Source organism: Penicillium digitatum, chromosome 6 (assembly GCF_016767815.1).
Source record: "Penicillium digitatum chromosome 6, complete sequence".
NCBI classification, from domain to species: Eukaryota; Fungi; Ascomycota; class Eurotiomycetes; order Eurotiales; family Aspergillaceae; genus Penicillium; species Penicillium digitatum.
In genome coordinates this window covers 691,321-705,909 of record NC_089389.1, presented here as the reverse complement: position 1 = coordinate 705,909, position 14,589 = coordinate 691,321, and the positions used below count along the sequence as shown (strand labels likewise).

At 47.5% G+C, this 14,589-nt stretch overlaps 6 protein-coding genes across 6 annotated transcripts; 3 read left to right on the top strand and 3 right to left on the bottom strand.

Annotated features, from left to right (window-relative positions):
• Nucleotides 1-1,334: 1,334 nt before the first annotated feature.
• Nucleotides 1,335-1,793, top strand: Pdw03_5277 (uncharacterized protein; the record flags this gene model as incomplete). Its single annotated transcript, XM_014683545.1, has 1 exon — nt 1,335-1,793. One exon carries the CDS (start codon nt 1,335-1,337, stop codon nt 1,791-1,793), a length of 459 nt encoding a protein of 152 aa, XP_014539031.1.
• Nucleotides 1,794-3,746: 1,953 nt separating this feature from the next.
• Nucleotides 3,747-4,082, bottom strand: Pdw03_5276 (uncharacterized protein; the record flags this gene model as incomplete). The annotated part of the gene is made up of 2 exons (XM_066101010.1): nt 3,747-3,832; nt 3,899-4,082. The coding sequence occupies 2 exons, from the start codon at nt 4,080-4,082 to the stop codon at nt 3,747-3,749; spliced, it is 270 nt and encodes an 89-aa protein (XP_065957950.1).
• A 224-nt stretch (nt 4,083-4,306) lies between these two features.
• Nucleotides 4,307-5,635, bottom strand: Pdw03_5275 (Cytochrome cd1-nitrite reductase-like, C-terminal heme d1; the record flags this gene model as incomplete). The annotated part of the gene is made up of 3 exons (XM_014683546.1): nt 4,307-4,627; nt 4,704-5,184; nt 5,256-5,635. The coding sequence occupies 3 exons, from the start codon at nt 5,633-5,635 to the stop codon at nt 4,307-4,309; spliced, it is 1,182 nt and encodes a 393-aa protein (XP_014539032.1).
• Nucleotides 5,636-7,157: 1,522 nt separating this feature from the next.
• Nucleotides 7,158-8,972, top strand: Pdw03_5274 (Glucose oxidase, putative; the record flags this gene model as incomplete). The annotated part of the gene is made up of 1 exon (XM_014683547.1): nt 7,158-8,972. The coding sequence occupies one exon, from the start codon at nt 7,158-7,160 to the stop codon at nt 8,970-8,972; it is 1,815 nt and encodes a 604-aa protein (XP_014539033.1).
• A 741-nt stretch (nt 8,973-9,713) lies between these two features.
• Nucleotides 9,714-11,289, bottom strand: Pdw03_5273 (Fungal transcriptional regulatory protein, N-terminal; the record flags this gene model as incomplete). The annotated part of the gene is made up of 4 exons (XM_066101009.1): nt 9,714-10,212; nt 10,269-10,558; nt 10,636-11,166; nt 11,221-11,289. 4 exons carry the CDS (start codon nt 11,287-11,289, stop codon nt 9,714-9,716), a joined length of 1,389 nt encoding a protein of 462 aa, XP_065957949.1.
• A 679-nt stretch (nt 11,290-11,968) lies between these two features.
• Nucleotides 11,969-12,925, top strand: Pdw03_5272 (PAF acetylhydrolase family protein; the record flags this gene model as incomplete). Its single annotated transcript, XM_014683548.1, has 1 exon — nt 11,969-12,925. The coding sequence occupies one exon, from the start codon at nt 11,969-11,971 to the stop codon at nt 12,923-12,925; it is 957 nt and encodes a 318-aa protein (XP_014539034.1).
• Between the last annotated feature and the right edge of the window lie 1,664 nt (nt 12,926-14,589).

Sequence of the window (14,589 nt, the reverse complement as noted above, 5' to 3'; positions counted from 1 at the left end):
ACATCTTCTCAAGTTACCGGTCAAAGTTAGCGGCATTTGGGGGATTTCTTTCTAATGGACTGTTCACACCAAACTTTGATTTAGAGCAAACCGACTCTTTTTTAAATATAGGTAAACTATCAAGCAAATTTCCGGTTATAATTTTTCGTATGAAGACCTGTTTCTCATAGGCTGGTATAGATAGGATGTCAAGGAGGCGTAGATAAATCGTCAACTCCAATCTACCCTCAGTTGAACCTTAAGGCGTCATTCTCCCAATTTTGAACGTGACCACACCATGGCCTCGTTGTGCTACAACGCAATTCTATCAATTGGCTGGAAAATGACCTGCATAATCTTATCCGCGTCTGACCAGACACAATGCACTAAATCTTTGCTCAGCTACGCCTCCAACAACTTGACCCCACCCATCTTGGCGGATGGCACATAGCGCCGATATTCAATTCCTCCAATCGGGGCCAAGTGGATCGGAAGAAGACCTTTAGCGATCCTTCATCGGAGGACATTCGAAAATGACAGGTCAAATATTTCTAAAAGAGAGTGGTTCATTCATCACGCCTGATATCAAAAAGATCAGGACTCGAATAGATCGGATGGGATCGCTACATATATTGATGTGAGACAACGCCCATGACCCTGAGTTCTCTATGTACATCCGCAAGCATAATCGGCCGCTTACATGGGCATGTGATTTCCTCGGATTTCTTTTTGGGGGTTTTTTCTGAATGCTTGTTTCATACGTTCAGATTAATGTGAAGGCCACAAGACGCATGAATTATGCAGAGGACGTTTCTGGTTATTATTAAAGATACACGGATGATTGGATACCTAGGTAGGTCCACGAGTTGTTCGCTACCATTCTAGTCCACTTCATATTATTTATCGCCCACATTGCACGAAGGTTGCGATCGAGAGATTGATTGGCGGTTTGGATAGTCACGAGAAAAGCGATCAAAAGGACACACACCTTGGTCTGTAATAATATCACATTGGTGCTTCAGGTCCTTCGGGGCTACCTGAATTGGGACGTCACGGCCCCAGGGGGCAATGAGGCTCTAAGGTTGCCTCTCTTAATAGCTGCAAGGAGGCAGCTTATTAAGACATCGCAATTAGGATGGACTATCCTTCACCTCTTTTTCACTTTCTCTTTCGCTTTTTCTCAATTAGCTATTGAGAGATTCGTGACTGTCATCTGTTTCACCTTTCCGACACCTCTCTTCGTCTATTGACACCTTTACAACCATCTGCGAAATAGGGGCACCTTTGAGAAAAGGCTCCCAGACTCCCAGACTGTCTCTATTTTAACTGCTTAACCCTCCCGGTGACCCTCCTTCATGGCTGGTCCATCCACCCCTGACCGTCCCGTGGACGCGGGAAATGCCGAATACACTCGGCCTCCTGATCCCTCCTCCCCTACTAACCTCAACAAGCGCGCTGGAAAACGGATGAAAGCACCTACGGGCCAGCTGCCCCCCGGTCCTCTCCCAAGAGGTGCCAGCGCCACAACCGCAACCACAACCATGTCCGCCTCTGCTGCCATCACCGAGCGGCTGGACGCAAAGGCCCGAGAGGCCAAACTCCTAAGGGAGGTATTTGAGACCTTCGCCAAGACGGTGGACACCTTCGCCGCCTCTTGCAAAGACGACAAGAGAGTCATCGCACTCGAAATCAGCTCCCAGATGGTTAATTTCATCTCCACATCCTACTTTGCGAGCACCAACGGCAACGACTTCGTCCCGATCAGGGCCCGAAGCGACCCGGCAACAATCTCCTTGATAAAACCCACAACCTAGGCGGGGATCGCTAGACCCCGAAAAACCCTAACACCGACGCATAGGCCAAGAGCACCCAGCGGGTTACCATATCCAGTAAGGCCGCACCGATTTCAGCCCGGAGTGGGTCAACCCTTGCCTCTCAACAAAGAGACGACCCTCGGATCCTAGTAGTCCTAAAGCAGGAAGACCGACTCGCTCGTAAAAAACTATACGCGGTACGAAAATAACTCGAGAATGCCCTCAAAGGAGTCACACCTCACACCGATATTCCCAAAATCACCCACACTGCCACAGGGTGGGCGATCACTCCCGGCCCCCTAGCCCGCCCTAGCCTTATCACTGAATAGGGGCTTAACGCCATTAAGGATACACTAGACTTCCGCAAAGCTCGAAAAGCTCGAAACCCGACCCTTTTGAGGGTCGAGTCGGGTCGGGTTTCGAGCTTTTCGAGCTTTGCGGAAGTCTAGTTTGCCTCAATGAACCAACTTTTTCTCGGCCATAGAAGCCTTTCTCGAATGTATATAATCTGAACAAAAGTTTCGAACTATTGAGAAATATAGCAACATCAGCAACTAAAGCACCGAGCTAGTTTTCAAAGCATCAAAAGGACATCAATCAGCACCGGAGTACTTCGTACAGCTTCTTCCGGTGATCAATGAACACCATTGGAAGACCCCAAACTCAATCGGTCCCACTGGTTCCTGTAGAAGATCAGTCACGGATCCAATGATAATTCAAATAATGACCTGTCGCCTGGCTAGTTCGGCAAGCTGGTTGTTATTGAAGTTGGTGTAATTACAGTCGTGGGCGCGCGTTGATTCGCTAAGCACGTATCCTCCGACAATATCTCTTTCTGCAGTGTCGTTAAAGACCACAGTGGTTTGCTTAATGTTTATTAACGGGTTGCACGTAATGTTGTACATAGTCTAAAGATCTGTTGAACATCTGAGACAATAGAAGCTGATGGTGAACGATCAAGTCCTAGCCGTTCTCATACCGCAACTCCATACAGGATCCGCATTTCTGCATATTGAAATTCTCCAAATAACCTTCGACGCGAAACCGTGCGAGATCCCTCTCACCGGCAAATCCTTGGGTATACTATGGCAACTCAGTCCCCACGAGTTCCTCCGACCAGTCACAGATACCTAGGGACCGAGTTCACCGTTGTTGTAGTGAGTTCAGGATCTGTACTCCGATGCCAAAATAGCCAAGGTAAGGCGTCAGCAACTGTATAAAAATTTTCGTCAACAATTTATTCTACTTTTTCGACGGGCTTACTGCTTGTGTTGTGGGAAGAGAGAAGTAAAATGAAGTCCAAAAGTGGAGCTGCATGAAGTTTCTCCGCTGAGGCCAATTAGATGACCATGAGAAATGCCAAGACGCTAGCTTAGTGCTAGTGCTTAGCTCAGAAAACTGCGGTTGGCTGTCAGTGTCCTCGGCCGCCCTATGCCAAGGCTGAAGGTCTTGGCATCTGCAGACATAGCCCTGGAGTGTCGCGCACCCTCCCTCTCCTTGTTTAGTTATTTGCATCTTTCATTCACTGTAAAAATTTTCCCTGCCACTATATCAAACTTTGGGTTCTGATAGCTTGACCAAATTTTTGGTTTATCATAGAGCGAGCACTCCTCTGTGCCAAGCGTCCGGCGTCTTCCAGACCTGAAACAGAAATGAGGGCCAAGACTTCAAAAGGATCACTTTGATTCACAGCATCAAAGGGGTAGCAGAAAATGCTGCACCAGTTAGAACCTTATCCTCAGCAGTAGCGAGCAGCATAGTCGCATTCAAGGTAGGAGCGTTAATCGAAGTCTGCGAGCCCCAGAAGCCGTAGTAGTAGTGGAGATAAAATCGCTGGTTGAATTGTCTATGGGAGTGGACTCAGGCTTTCTTCAACGCCGACGAGACTTCAGTCGAGCAGTCGGGTCCATGAAGCGGACCCTCGAGACGCAAGAGTCGTCCACCGTGGACCCATCATTCTCGCTGGTCGACGTGGCGGTAGCGTATAATTTGGCTATCTCCTGGAACTTGTGGATACATAATTGACGGCAATGTGGTATCTAAACAAAGGTACGGTCAACTCAGAATGCTATAGCATAGAAGTGGGGAGAAAGAGCCCGACAAACCATCCAACCCCATCAACATCCCCGAATGAGAACAAAGAATGCAAACAAAGAATGACCATGTGGCAACAGCATGCCGGTCCGCAACATCCGCCGCGGAAATTCCTCGTGTAGTCCTGACAACACCACAAGTAGATGCATCACTCAATCCACTGGCTTCAACCTCGGCCAACTTCTTGTCGAACATGCTGAGTGGGATACATCTGAAACAATCTTGCGGTAGTAAAAGTTATTTGAATTTCAGTTATAAACTAGCCAGATCGCACAACTATCGTTATCCCATTTCATTCATTGACAAATTTGTGTCCTCGAGGTCAAAATTGTGGATCGTGTTCAAATCTGGAAAAAAAAAATTTAAACCAACGATTGTTGATTCCCAGCGCCAGAACTATTCTAGCAGACTGATTGCACTCAGGGGCCCCAGATTGCAGCAGGAATCTCCCCATCCAACTTCACTTTAGAGAGAAGCTTTCCGGGGTTCTTCTTCTGTTCATCCCACTGAACCAAAGACACCTCGTGGCTGTTTTGCAACGCCACCGCGATCTCTCCGCCTTGGTTATTAATGGTGAATTCACGGGGGAACGAACCGTAAGCTGGATACAAGCCGACGAATGAGAACTTATTGTCAAGGCTTCCGCGGGTGTTGACGCAAGTGAAGACAGCAAAAGAGTCACCGTCCTTGCCGAAAGTGTCATCGCCGCGGTTGGAGACCACAATACGATCATTCTCAGGCTTGAGATAAAGTGTTGTCAGATAAAGGTCTCTTCTTCTGTCTACCTTGAAGGTCAAAAGGTGGGGTTGGACATACCGAAATCTGAATTCCTGAGGCCTTAGAGCCACTTGGGGCAGCATTTCCACCGTAAGTGCTCTCCTCGTGAACCTTAACAAAGCTCAGGCCATGGTGAGAATATTGAACCTTGAATGCAGTCAATGAATTGCCCAATTCGGAGACAAGGTACAAGTATGTGTCATCAGTTGAGGCAACATTGGGCTTGGGTGTCCAAAACACAGCGTGTCGTGGCCCTGATCCAGGTTTCACCAGCAAAGGCTTTTGGGGTTGCAGAAGGCCACTTGAAGGAGAAATCTTGAAGACATGGATTTGATCCATGCCCAAGTCAGGAGCCAGAACGAAACGTCCCGTCGGATCAACGATGGTTCCATGTGGATGAGAGGCATCTTGTCGGTCGGGTACTGTGCCAGGAGCAGTAAGCTTGTAGGTGAACTCTTGAATTTGATTTAGAGAACCGGATGCTGGGTCCAGTGTGTAGGCTGTGACAGCGGAGCCTTCGCTAAAATCATAGGAGTCACATCAGCATGGAGTTAAACAACGGATTCTTCACGCTCTTCAGGTGGTACTTACTAGTGTGCGACAGCAACGAAACGCCGTTCAGGCTGGCTAGGAATAGTATAGATAGCCGACATGACTGGGCCAGTAATGGTCTCAAGGACATCCAGCGTAGTCAGGGACCCATTGGGGTTGACTCTGAACGAGGTGAGACTCCCATTTGAACCCCCGATTGCTTCATTGAGGCAGAGCATCAAGTTGTGGTCAGCATCCAACGTCAACCACGATGGACTGATCCCACAGTCTTTTGTCTGAGCGACAATTGACAGCTCGTAACTTCCATTCGACTTCTGTGGCGACAGAGTAGTCACGGTGCCGGAATAAGAGGCTGCATATATTTTGGTAGCCACGGAGGCGGCACCGAACAAAACTGGAGACAGAAGAACAAGCCGCATTTTGGAAATCTGGTGTGGATTGTAAAACGAGAAGGAGGAAAAGGAAATTGCGAGGAAGAAAGAGCTTATAAAACCAAGGGCAAGCTAGTACATACCCGGAGTACCCTGCTAAGCCACCTCGGATTAAGTTTCTTGGCTGTTCTTGGATTCCTGTTAAAAAGACTGGTCTAGGTTCTCATTTTTGTCACCGGGATAAGGGGTAGTTCGTCGACTGAAATCCATTTCAAAGCATGTGAATTCTAGAGTTGTTTCACGTCAGTCGTCAGCAATGTGGATTCCAAGATTGATCTGCAACCGCTGACCGGGAGGTCGTTAGCGGTAAGGACTACGGAGTACTCGGTCCGAAGTTCTTCAGGAACACGAGTCACCGCAAGGCACCTAGCTGGTTGGGGCTATAACTGGTGGAGTCCCAGTTGAGTGCCCCACAATTTCAAGTTTAGAAAACGAGATTGGTCGAACCACCAAGACATGCATGCCCTTTCCGCAAGGTAGACATCATTTATAAGCCAGAACGTTGTCAGCCTTGACTACAGCGTATTTCACAAGCGAGTGGACCACCCAAGATGCTATAATAAGTGCGGCTTTTACCTCCTTATACTCCGTACATATCTCATCAAACATGTTAGGTTTGATTTCATTGTCATTACGTAGCCAGTGATGAGACTAATCAGCAGTGTATATAAATCTCAAAGAGGGCAGAAGGGCTGAAGGCCTTCATTTCTAAAACTGCCTAAAAGTAAACGTTGCTTACAACTAGACATATGTAGTCCAATCCTTAGATTACAAGAACTTTTAAAGCTCCTTGGAAAGGTTGTGTATCACCTGACAAGCGTCAAGGCAATATGAAATCCCAATGTAGACCACCGTTGTTGACATGTCCAAGTTGCACTTTGGCATTTGCTACGTGTTTTGAGTCGGTCCACTAGTTTGTGAAATACGTTATCACTGATCGGCATACCGGGAGTGTCTCGGTAAGCCGACAGCCTGTTTCCGTGATCGAGACCATACAACATCTGTACGGGATGAAGACTATATGCCTGTGACAAATACAAAGATTCCCAAGAGTGGCCAAGATAGGCAAACGGAAGGATTGAGCATGCGCAATTGGGTTCAAATACTCCTTTCGCCAAGACGATCAACATATATGATCAACACATAGAGTCCTTGGGTGAATAAGGTTCCCTCCCGCTTTGGTATACTTCCTCTACATATCCCAATACACTTCTGGGCGCCAAGATCTTGATCTCACAAATGTGAAATACGAATTTTGTATCAGTAGTGACAAATGTTATTAGCATGCTGTACTGCTTAGATACCTGAGAGTCTATGGATTTGGCCAAGTGTGTGCCATGCAGTACTCGGATACAAGGCCACATAAGTGACTATAGTCGGGTGGATGAAGATATAAATATGTCCTAATCCCACGCCAGATAGCTTTGCTTTCTTGTATCCAACAGCGCTCCCATCCTTACTTCTCAAGGCTTCAATCTTTGTCTTCAATTGTCCAAACACCCCTTCAGAGATGAGGTTTCTCGGGCTTCTGTCAGGATTCGTTGTCGTGGCCACGGCCCTTCCAGAGAGGCAATTAGACCTGCAGTCGAGCCTGCTCACCGACCCAACAAAGGTTGCCGGTACAACCTTTGACTATGTCATTGCTGGTGGAGGTTTGACTGGCCTGACTGTCGCAGCACGTCTCACGGAGAACCCCAACATCACAGTCCTCGTCATCGAGAGAGGCTTCTACGAATCGAACATCGGTCCTATCATTGAAGATCTCAACCACTATGGTGATATCTTTGGTACCTCCGTCGATCAAGCCTTCGAAACGATTCCACTTGCCATTCACAACCGCACGGAGATTATTCGATCAGGCAAAGGACTGGGAGGGTCAACCTTGGTCAATGGAGGTTCCTGGACACGTCCACACAAGGCACAGGTTGATTCCTGGGAAGGTGTGTTTGGAATGGAAGGATGGAACTGGGACAGTCTGCTCCCCTACATGAAGAAAATTGAGGCCGCTCGTCCACCGAATGCCGAGCAGATTGCTGCTGGGCATAACTTTGATCCTTCCTGCCATGGCACGGACGGAACCGTCCATGTCGGCCCCCGAGACACCGGAGAGAACTTCTCACCCATGATCAAAAGTCTTATGAATACTGTGGAAAAGTCCGGTGTTCCCGTTCAAAAGGATCTGGGCTGCGGCGTCCCTCACGGTATATCGATGTTCCCCAACGATTTACACGAAGATCAAACTCGATCCGACGCCGCCCGCGAGTGGCTTCTTCCTAACTACCAGCGATCCAATCTGAAGGTCTTGACTGGTCAAATGGTTGGGAAGGTTTTATTCGACACCACAACCTCCACCCCGAAAGCTGTTGGTGTCAACTTCGGCACCCATGAAAAAGTCAATTTTGATGTCCATGCTCGTCGTGAGGTACTTCTAGCGGCTGGATCCGCTGTCTCTCCACAGATTCTTGAGCATTCTGGTATTGGCTTGAAGGATGTTCTCGACAACGTCGGCGTTGAACAGCTCGTTGATCTGCCCGTCGGTCTTAATCTCCAAGATCAAACTACCACGACAGTTCACTCTAACATCAACTCCCTTGGTGCGGGCCAGGGCCAGGCTGCCTATTTTGCCACCTTCAATGAAACCTTCGGAGACCAGGCACCTCGCGCTCACGACCTCCTAAACACCAAACTTGAAGAGTGGGCCACAGACGTTGTCTCCCGTGGTGGCTTCCACAACGCAACCGCGCTCCTGGTACAATACGAGAATTACCGCGACTGGCTGGTTAATGAAGACATTTCTTTCGCTGAAATTTTCATTGATACCGCTGGCAAGCTGAGCATGGATCTGTGGGACCTGATTCCTTTCACCCGTGGATACGTGCACATCCTAGATAGTGACCCCTATCTCGGTCGCTTTGCATATGACCCTCAATTTTTCCTAAATGAGCTTGATCTGCTCGGTCAGGCGGCAGCCTCCAAGTTGGCTCGTGAGATTTCTAACACTGGCGAAATGACGAAGTATTTCAACGGCGAGGCCCTTCCCGGAAATAACCTGGCATACAACGCCACTCTTGATCAGTGGGTGGACTATGTCAAGCAGAATTTCCGTCCCAACTATCACGGGGTTGGCACTTGTTCCATGATGGCGAAAGCACTTGGCGGCGTCGTGGACGCCGCTGCTCGTGTCTATGACGTTGAAGGTCTGCGTGTAATTGACGGCTCAATTCCTCCAACTCAGGTGTCCTCTCATGTGATGACCGTTTTTTACGGAATGGCTCAGAAGATCTCGGAAGCTATTCTTGCCGACTATCACGCTACCCTGAATTGATCATCTCTCGCGACTTGATGCCTTTCATGCAATGTGCGGTAACCCACCAAGCACACAATTACGGCAGAAACGGCAAAGGTCAGATCTTTGCGATCTTTTCATTCGTTAAGATTCAACCTGATGGTATATTTTTGTGAGCAAATCTTTTTCGGAGTTGCGATAGACCGGGCTTTTGATTTCTCCTTTCCATTTTCGGTATTATTTTTCCCCTTCATCTGGATACATTTAACTATATAGATTGTGTTAGCTATAGGTGATTTGTTTCAACAACAACTATTTGATGTCTAGTTACAGCTTTTCGATAATTGCCAACGATAGACTATCTAGCCAACCCGTGCATATCAGAATAAATACCACACTATATGTCCGAGTAATCAAATTCACCTACAATTATCTATTCTTATCAGTTCCAATAATAATGCAAAATTGTAGCTTCTGGACATGTAGTTGGTGATGCCATTCCATACCGCATACAGGCAATTTGGTACGAGTTGGCATCGTTTGGAGCATTGGGATTCTTGAGTCCTACATTCGTAGCAGAACTGACAAACACGGAAGAAGACCTGAGTCGGTAGCATTACGAACATGACTCAGGTTGAATAGTGTTAGATGGTCAAGCGGTTTAGCTGCTTTAATAGTGTTAAATTATTACCGAATTACCTAACAATAAAACTACAGCGAAAAAAATCAATTCCCCACGGGGATTGAGGTGTAACGTTTGACTAGATGACTTGTCTTTTCCTAATTGCTCTTGGCCCACCGTTCCAACAAACCATCCCGTAGTCTGTTTGCGACCACAAATCCTTTACTGAAAACCAGATTGAGCAGACTCAGTATTTCTGATTTTTGATCAGCTGTCCGGACTCGAGCTCCCGCAACTGTCATCGGAAAAAACAGCATCACTCCTGGAATCTTAGAGTGGCGCAAAACCTCGCTGGAGAGGTACAGGATCGTAGTGAGGTGTTCGGCAATATCAGTAGGAGACAAGACCGGTGCTGGGATATTTTCCCAGTATGGAAAATAATCATAGTTTCCAGAGAGAAAAATCAGCAGTGCATGATAATACAGCAAAGCCAAGTTTGAATATGGATCAGGACCATCCTGCACCAGTTGCAATAACATCTTCGTGTGCCAGTTGTAGATACTTCCTTGGACATCGAGTCCTTCAGCTGCAATCAGAGCAACTGATGAATTCGTTACCCGTTCTGCCAAAGGAATTGTCTCGATTATAGCACCGGCTCTGTTATTAGGTCCATTAAAATCGTACAAATAGCCCGTTTGTTGGCGTCGACTTACCGAAGGCTGAATGCGGATGTCTCAATCATGAGCGTTATAATTTCTTCCATGGGATCCCACCGAGTGGCATTGCTCGAAATGGATCTCTGTAGTCCAAGCCAAGAGTCCTGAGAGAGTATTGTGTCTTCATTATAGAGTAATGCTCGGCTGGCCTCTAGGACACGAAACAGGTCGTAGAATGTCCTTTTAGCCGATGACATGCAGTCGCTTGGCCCTGCAAGCTGAAGCATTTTTGATGTTCCATAGAGCATATGCTTAACCCATCCTTCGCCTGAATCGTCAGAGAGTAACTATGTGTATGTATTTATGTCAGCCGAGCATGAACTTTGTGCTTCCGAAGGAGGATATCCTTTGGTGACAAGCATACCTCAAATAGGCCTAGGAAGAATGTAGCCCAGAGAATGTCCTCCTCTTGCATCACATTTTGATTTACCAGACACGATCGCAAGATACCCATCGACCTATGGTAAGAGGTCATGGCATCCACATAGGGGTGTGCGTCTGCCGGTAATGCATGCCCACCGGCATGCCTGTTCGCATTCAAAGCACCAACCGCTATCACTGCATGATACAGGACTGGAGAAGTTGATATTAGAGGAAGCAGGTCCGGAACTATTGACGAGAAGCTTATGGTGAACATGTTCTTCTCAACGAAAGATACAAAACAGTCAAGAAGATGTGTCTCCTTATCTTTCCCAATAAAGGTAAGTGGGTGAATTCCAAGGCTGTGCTCATTATTAATAGCCATGCTCCTTTGATCGGAAATTCGGTGCCTGCCACCAAAATCATCTTGCTGGGTTTTGTTGACAAATATAGTCACACCACATCCCGATTGCTGTTGGGCAATGCACATCGTATTTTGTCGAATGCAAAGAACACACGGAAATCCCCCCTCACACTGCTAGGAGTCAGCTGCACTCATCTCATGGAATCGGAGTTCTACATCTCAGACCTTGATGCGTCGTTTCGCGCAGCCGAGGCAGCGCCTCATCCGCCTTCGCTTATCCAGGGGGCCAACCATTCTCCCCTGTAACGTTGTTTGTGCAGACATGATCTTGGGGAAATCTCCAACCAATTCAAAAGTTGCGCGTTTCTCTGATGAGTACTACGATGAAAATGGATATATTAGAGCGGAACCTGGCTTGTCCTCCAGCAGGATCCGACGTGCCAGATTGCGCTAACCTGATCAGGAAGTAATGTCGCGAGACAAGGACCCACTTTGGAAGGTTCCAAGATTGTTCTTGGCGACTTGTGTCGATCTGTTTTCCAGGGTTGCCCCGGTTGAACTAACGCTCTGTATTTTCCTATTCTGGAGATTCATTTATCACGGTAGCGAGAAAAGTTGCTATGGGTGCCTTATTAGTAGGCAGTAGGCAGAATCCAGGTCTACCTTTATTAAACCTCCCTCACTAGCGATATAAAGGTCACAGCATTTCTCCTACCATTCTGTTGGAATCCCATGATCTGCTCCAGCAAGATTCTAAATATTTCATTCCTAACCTTTTTTCATCCTACACTTCATCTTCTAGTGATTGATGATGGTTCGCCTTCTTCGCCTGCTGTCCATTGTGGCCATGTCTGCCTCTGCAGTGATGATCCCCAACCCACCCGGACAATATGATGTGTTTTACAACACAGCAAAAATGATCGAAAAAAGTAGAGTCGATCCGTTCGATCCCAAACACAGACCGCGTGCAGTTATGACTTCCATATTTGCTCCAACCATCTGCGAAGTCGATCTCAAGAAGATCGATTACCTGCCCCCCGCAACAGCCGCATACTACTCAGACCTCTACGGTGCATACGGACTTCCCAATGGGTCTATTCAATCCATCTCTTTTCAGGCATGCCCAGAGCCCCCAAAAGAGCAATATCTCCACTTTCCTGTTGTGCTCTTTTCGCCTGCTCTCGGCACTACACGGCTGTTCTACAATGCCCTTGCACAGGCTGTGGCTAGTGCCGGGTACGTCGTGGTGTCTATTGACCACCCCTATGATACAGAGTTCCTGGAGTTCCCTGACGGAAGCGTCATTACTGCCGCGAACATCAGTGATGCGCAGGTTCCACTGGATGTCAAGACGCGAGCGCGAGATGTGTCTTTCGTCTTGGATCAGCTGAGCACAAAGGCTGGTATGGCAGCTCTACTCCCTGGAGCAGGAGCGGTGGGGTTAAAGACCCGAGATGTCGCGATGTACGGTCACTCTGTCGGGGGTGCGGCCACGGCTGAAGCCATGCATTTGGACCGACGGATTGTGGCCGGAGTGAACCTCGACGGGTCAATGTTTGGACCGGTGGTTCAACACGGACTTCGTGGTCCATTCCTCTTGTTCGGTCACGAAAATAAGACCCAGACAACAGACCCAACGTGGAAAGAGTTTTGGTCAAATGTGCGGGGGTGGAAATTAGAGCTGGAACTGGCCAAGGCTCAACATTACACCTTCTCTGACTTGCCGTTCCTGTTGAAGCTTCTGGGTCTACCTATTCAAAAGATGCCGGCCATCCAAACGATGGTTGGAACTTTGGATGGGCTCAAGGCATTTGAAATTGTTCACCGAACCATCGTTGCCTTTTTGGGGTTTGGGCTTCGTCAAACTTCACCCGCTTCACTTCAAGAGGTCATTTTAGAGTATCCGGAAGTGTCGGCCATTGCGCGGTAATTAAGAATACATGGTCAGAATTTCCGAGAACGCCTAGGATAGGTGACAGATTTCAAAGTGCCTGAATGGACTCACTGGTGGAGAGACTGGATTATGGTTTCTATCTAGAAGTCAGAGTGAATAGAGTTGGGCGATCAATGGGACTTATAGATATGCGGTCTTTTTTCTTTGCTATCTCACTTAATCAATCAAAGCTCGTTGTAAGCAGTTTCGTATGCTCTCGGGCAATGAAAAATCACCGCACAAGTGTAGAGCTTCTAATTCCGACTTCGGGCAGTGATCGATACAAGACTAGTGTGTCCTTATCCGCTCCGCAATTAAAAGACAGCCTGAACTGACTGCTCACCTCCGTACACTAATTATAGCCTTGACCCAGTCAGTTTCAACTCGCGTAGCCCTTTTTAATCAGGGCACAGTCTGGAGTCATGATATCAAAGCTGTGCAACCCGGCCAGACATGTAGCTCGCCTGCATACCTACCTTCCACAAGCGGCTATCGTAAGACACATCCTCATTTCAAAATGCATCCGTCCATCCGATGTCTATCCATGCAGAAGACCGGAGAGACTCCTTGCTCTGGAGCAAAATGTGGCTCAAGGCGATCCGGGGGTTCCGTTCCGGGCGGGGTTGTACCGGCACGTGCGCCGTCCTGACGATCCGAGGGATGTTTTTATGCGTCATGGTAAATTACATTCGTATTTCATATACTTGTACGGATTGCTTGTTTCCGCCACTAGGACGAATTATACACATACCGTACAACGTGATACGAGCCTGCTCTACAAGTCAGGTGAGGCCTGAGTAGAAAACAGTTTCCCTACAGCCCAAAGTACATAGGTCCTCAAACAGAAGAAAGCCTTTTCTAATTTGATTCTCAAGACGACTTTGATATCCTCCTCAAAGATATAAACATAACTTACAGATTGCTGTGCGCAGGGCATTGGAAAATGTCAAAACCTCAAATACGGCCTCCCTAGGCCATAAACAGAAACCTTGGTTGTTGTTATGGTCTAGTGGAAAGCACGCTGTATTTCGTTCAACAGAAAAGGAAGAGTCAGATTCGATACCATCGCAACTAAATTATTTCTACGGCAGTTGTCCATGATGCAAACAAACAATAAGGCCCTCCGTCCAGCGCCAGGGCCGCAGTATACCCTTGGAAGCGAATTTCAGGGATACCATAAACGGATCTAGTTCCACTGGTTTCCCACATCGATCAGATAGTACTGCTAAGAAGGTGAGTCGAAAGATCTTTGTTTCCGAAGCACTGCCTTGGGCCACTCTCCGAATAAATTCGTCCTTGAGCACTAGCTATTTATACTTGATATTTCAATAGGGATGTGCGGGAAAATGCATGAATCTGTACTGAACTTTCCTAAAGAAGGCACAGGTGAGCTATGGTTAATGTTAATTGGCTTTTGGTGGCTACCTACCTGCTTTTGATTCTGCTTACGACAGTTTCCTTACCGGGATTACTTTCAATATCAGTGGGCAGGAGGGCGAATGGGCTAGGCTTCAATATCAATTTTTGCTCCCATTTTTAAGTTCGTCCGTTGCTGACTTGATTTTATCTATACTGGGTACATTTTCAAGGGTCTTAAACGACGGTACAGGGCGCCAAATGCTTCACTCGCTGTAGGAAGCATCTTGCCAAACCCAGGTAGA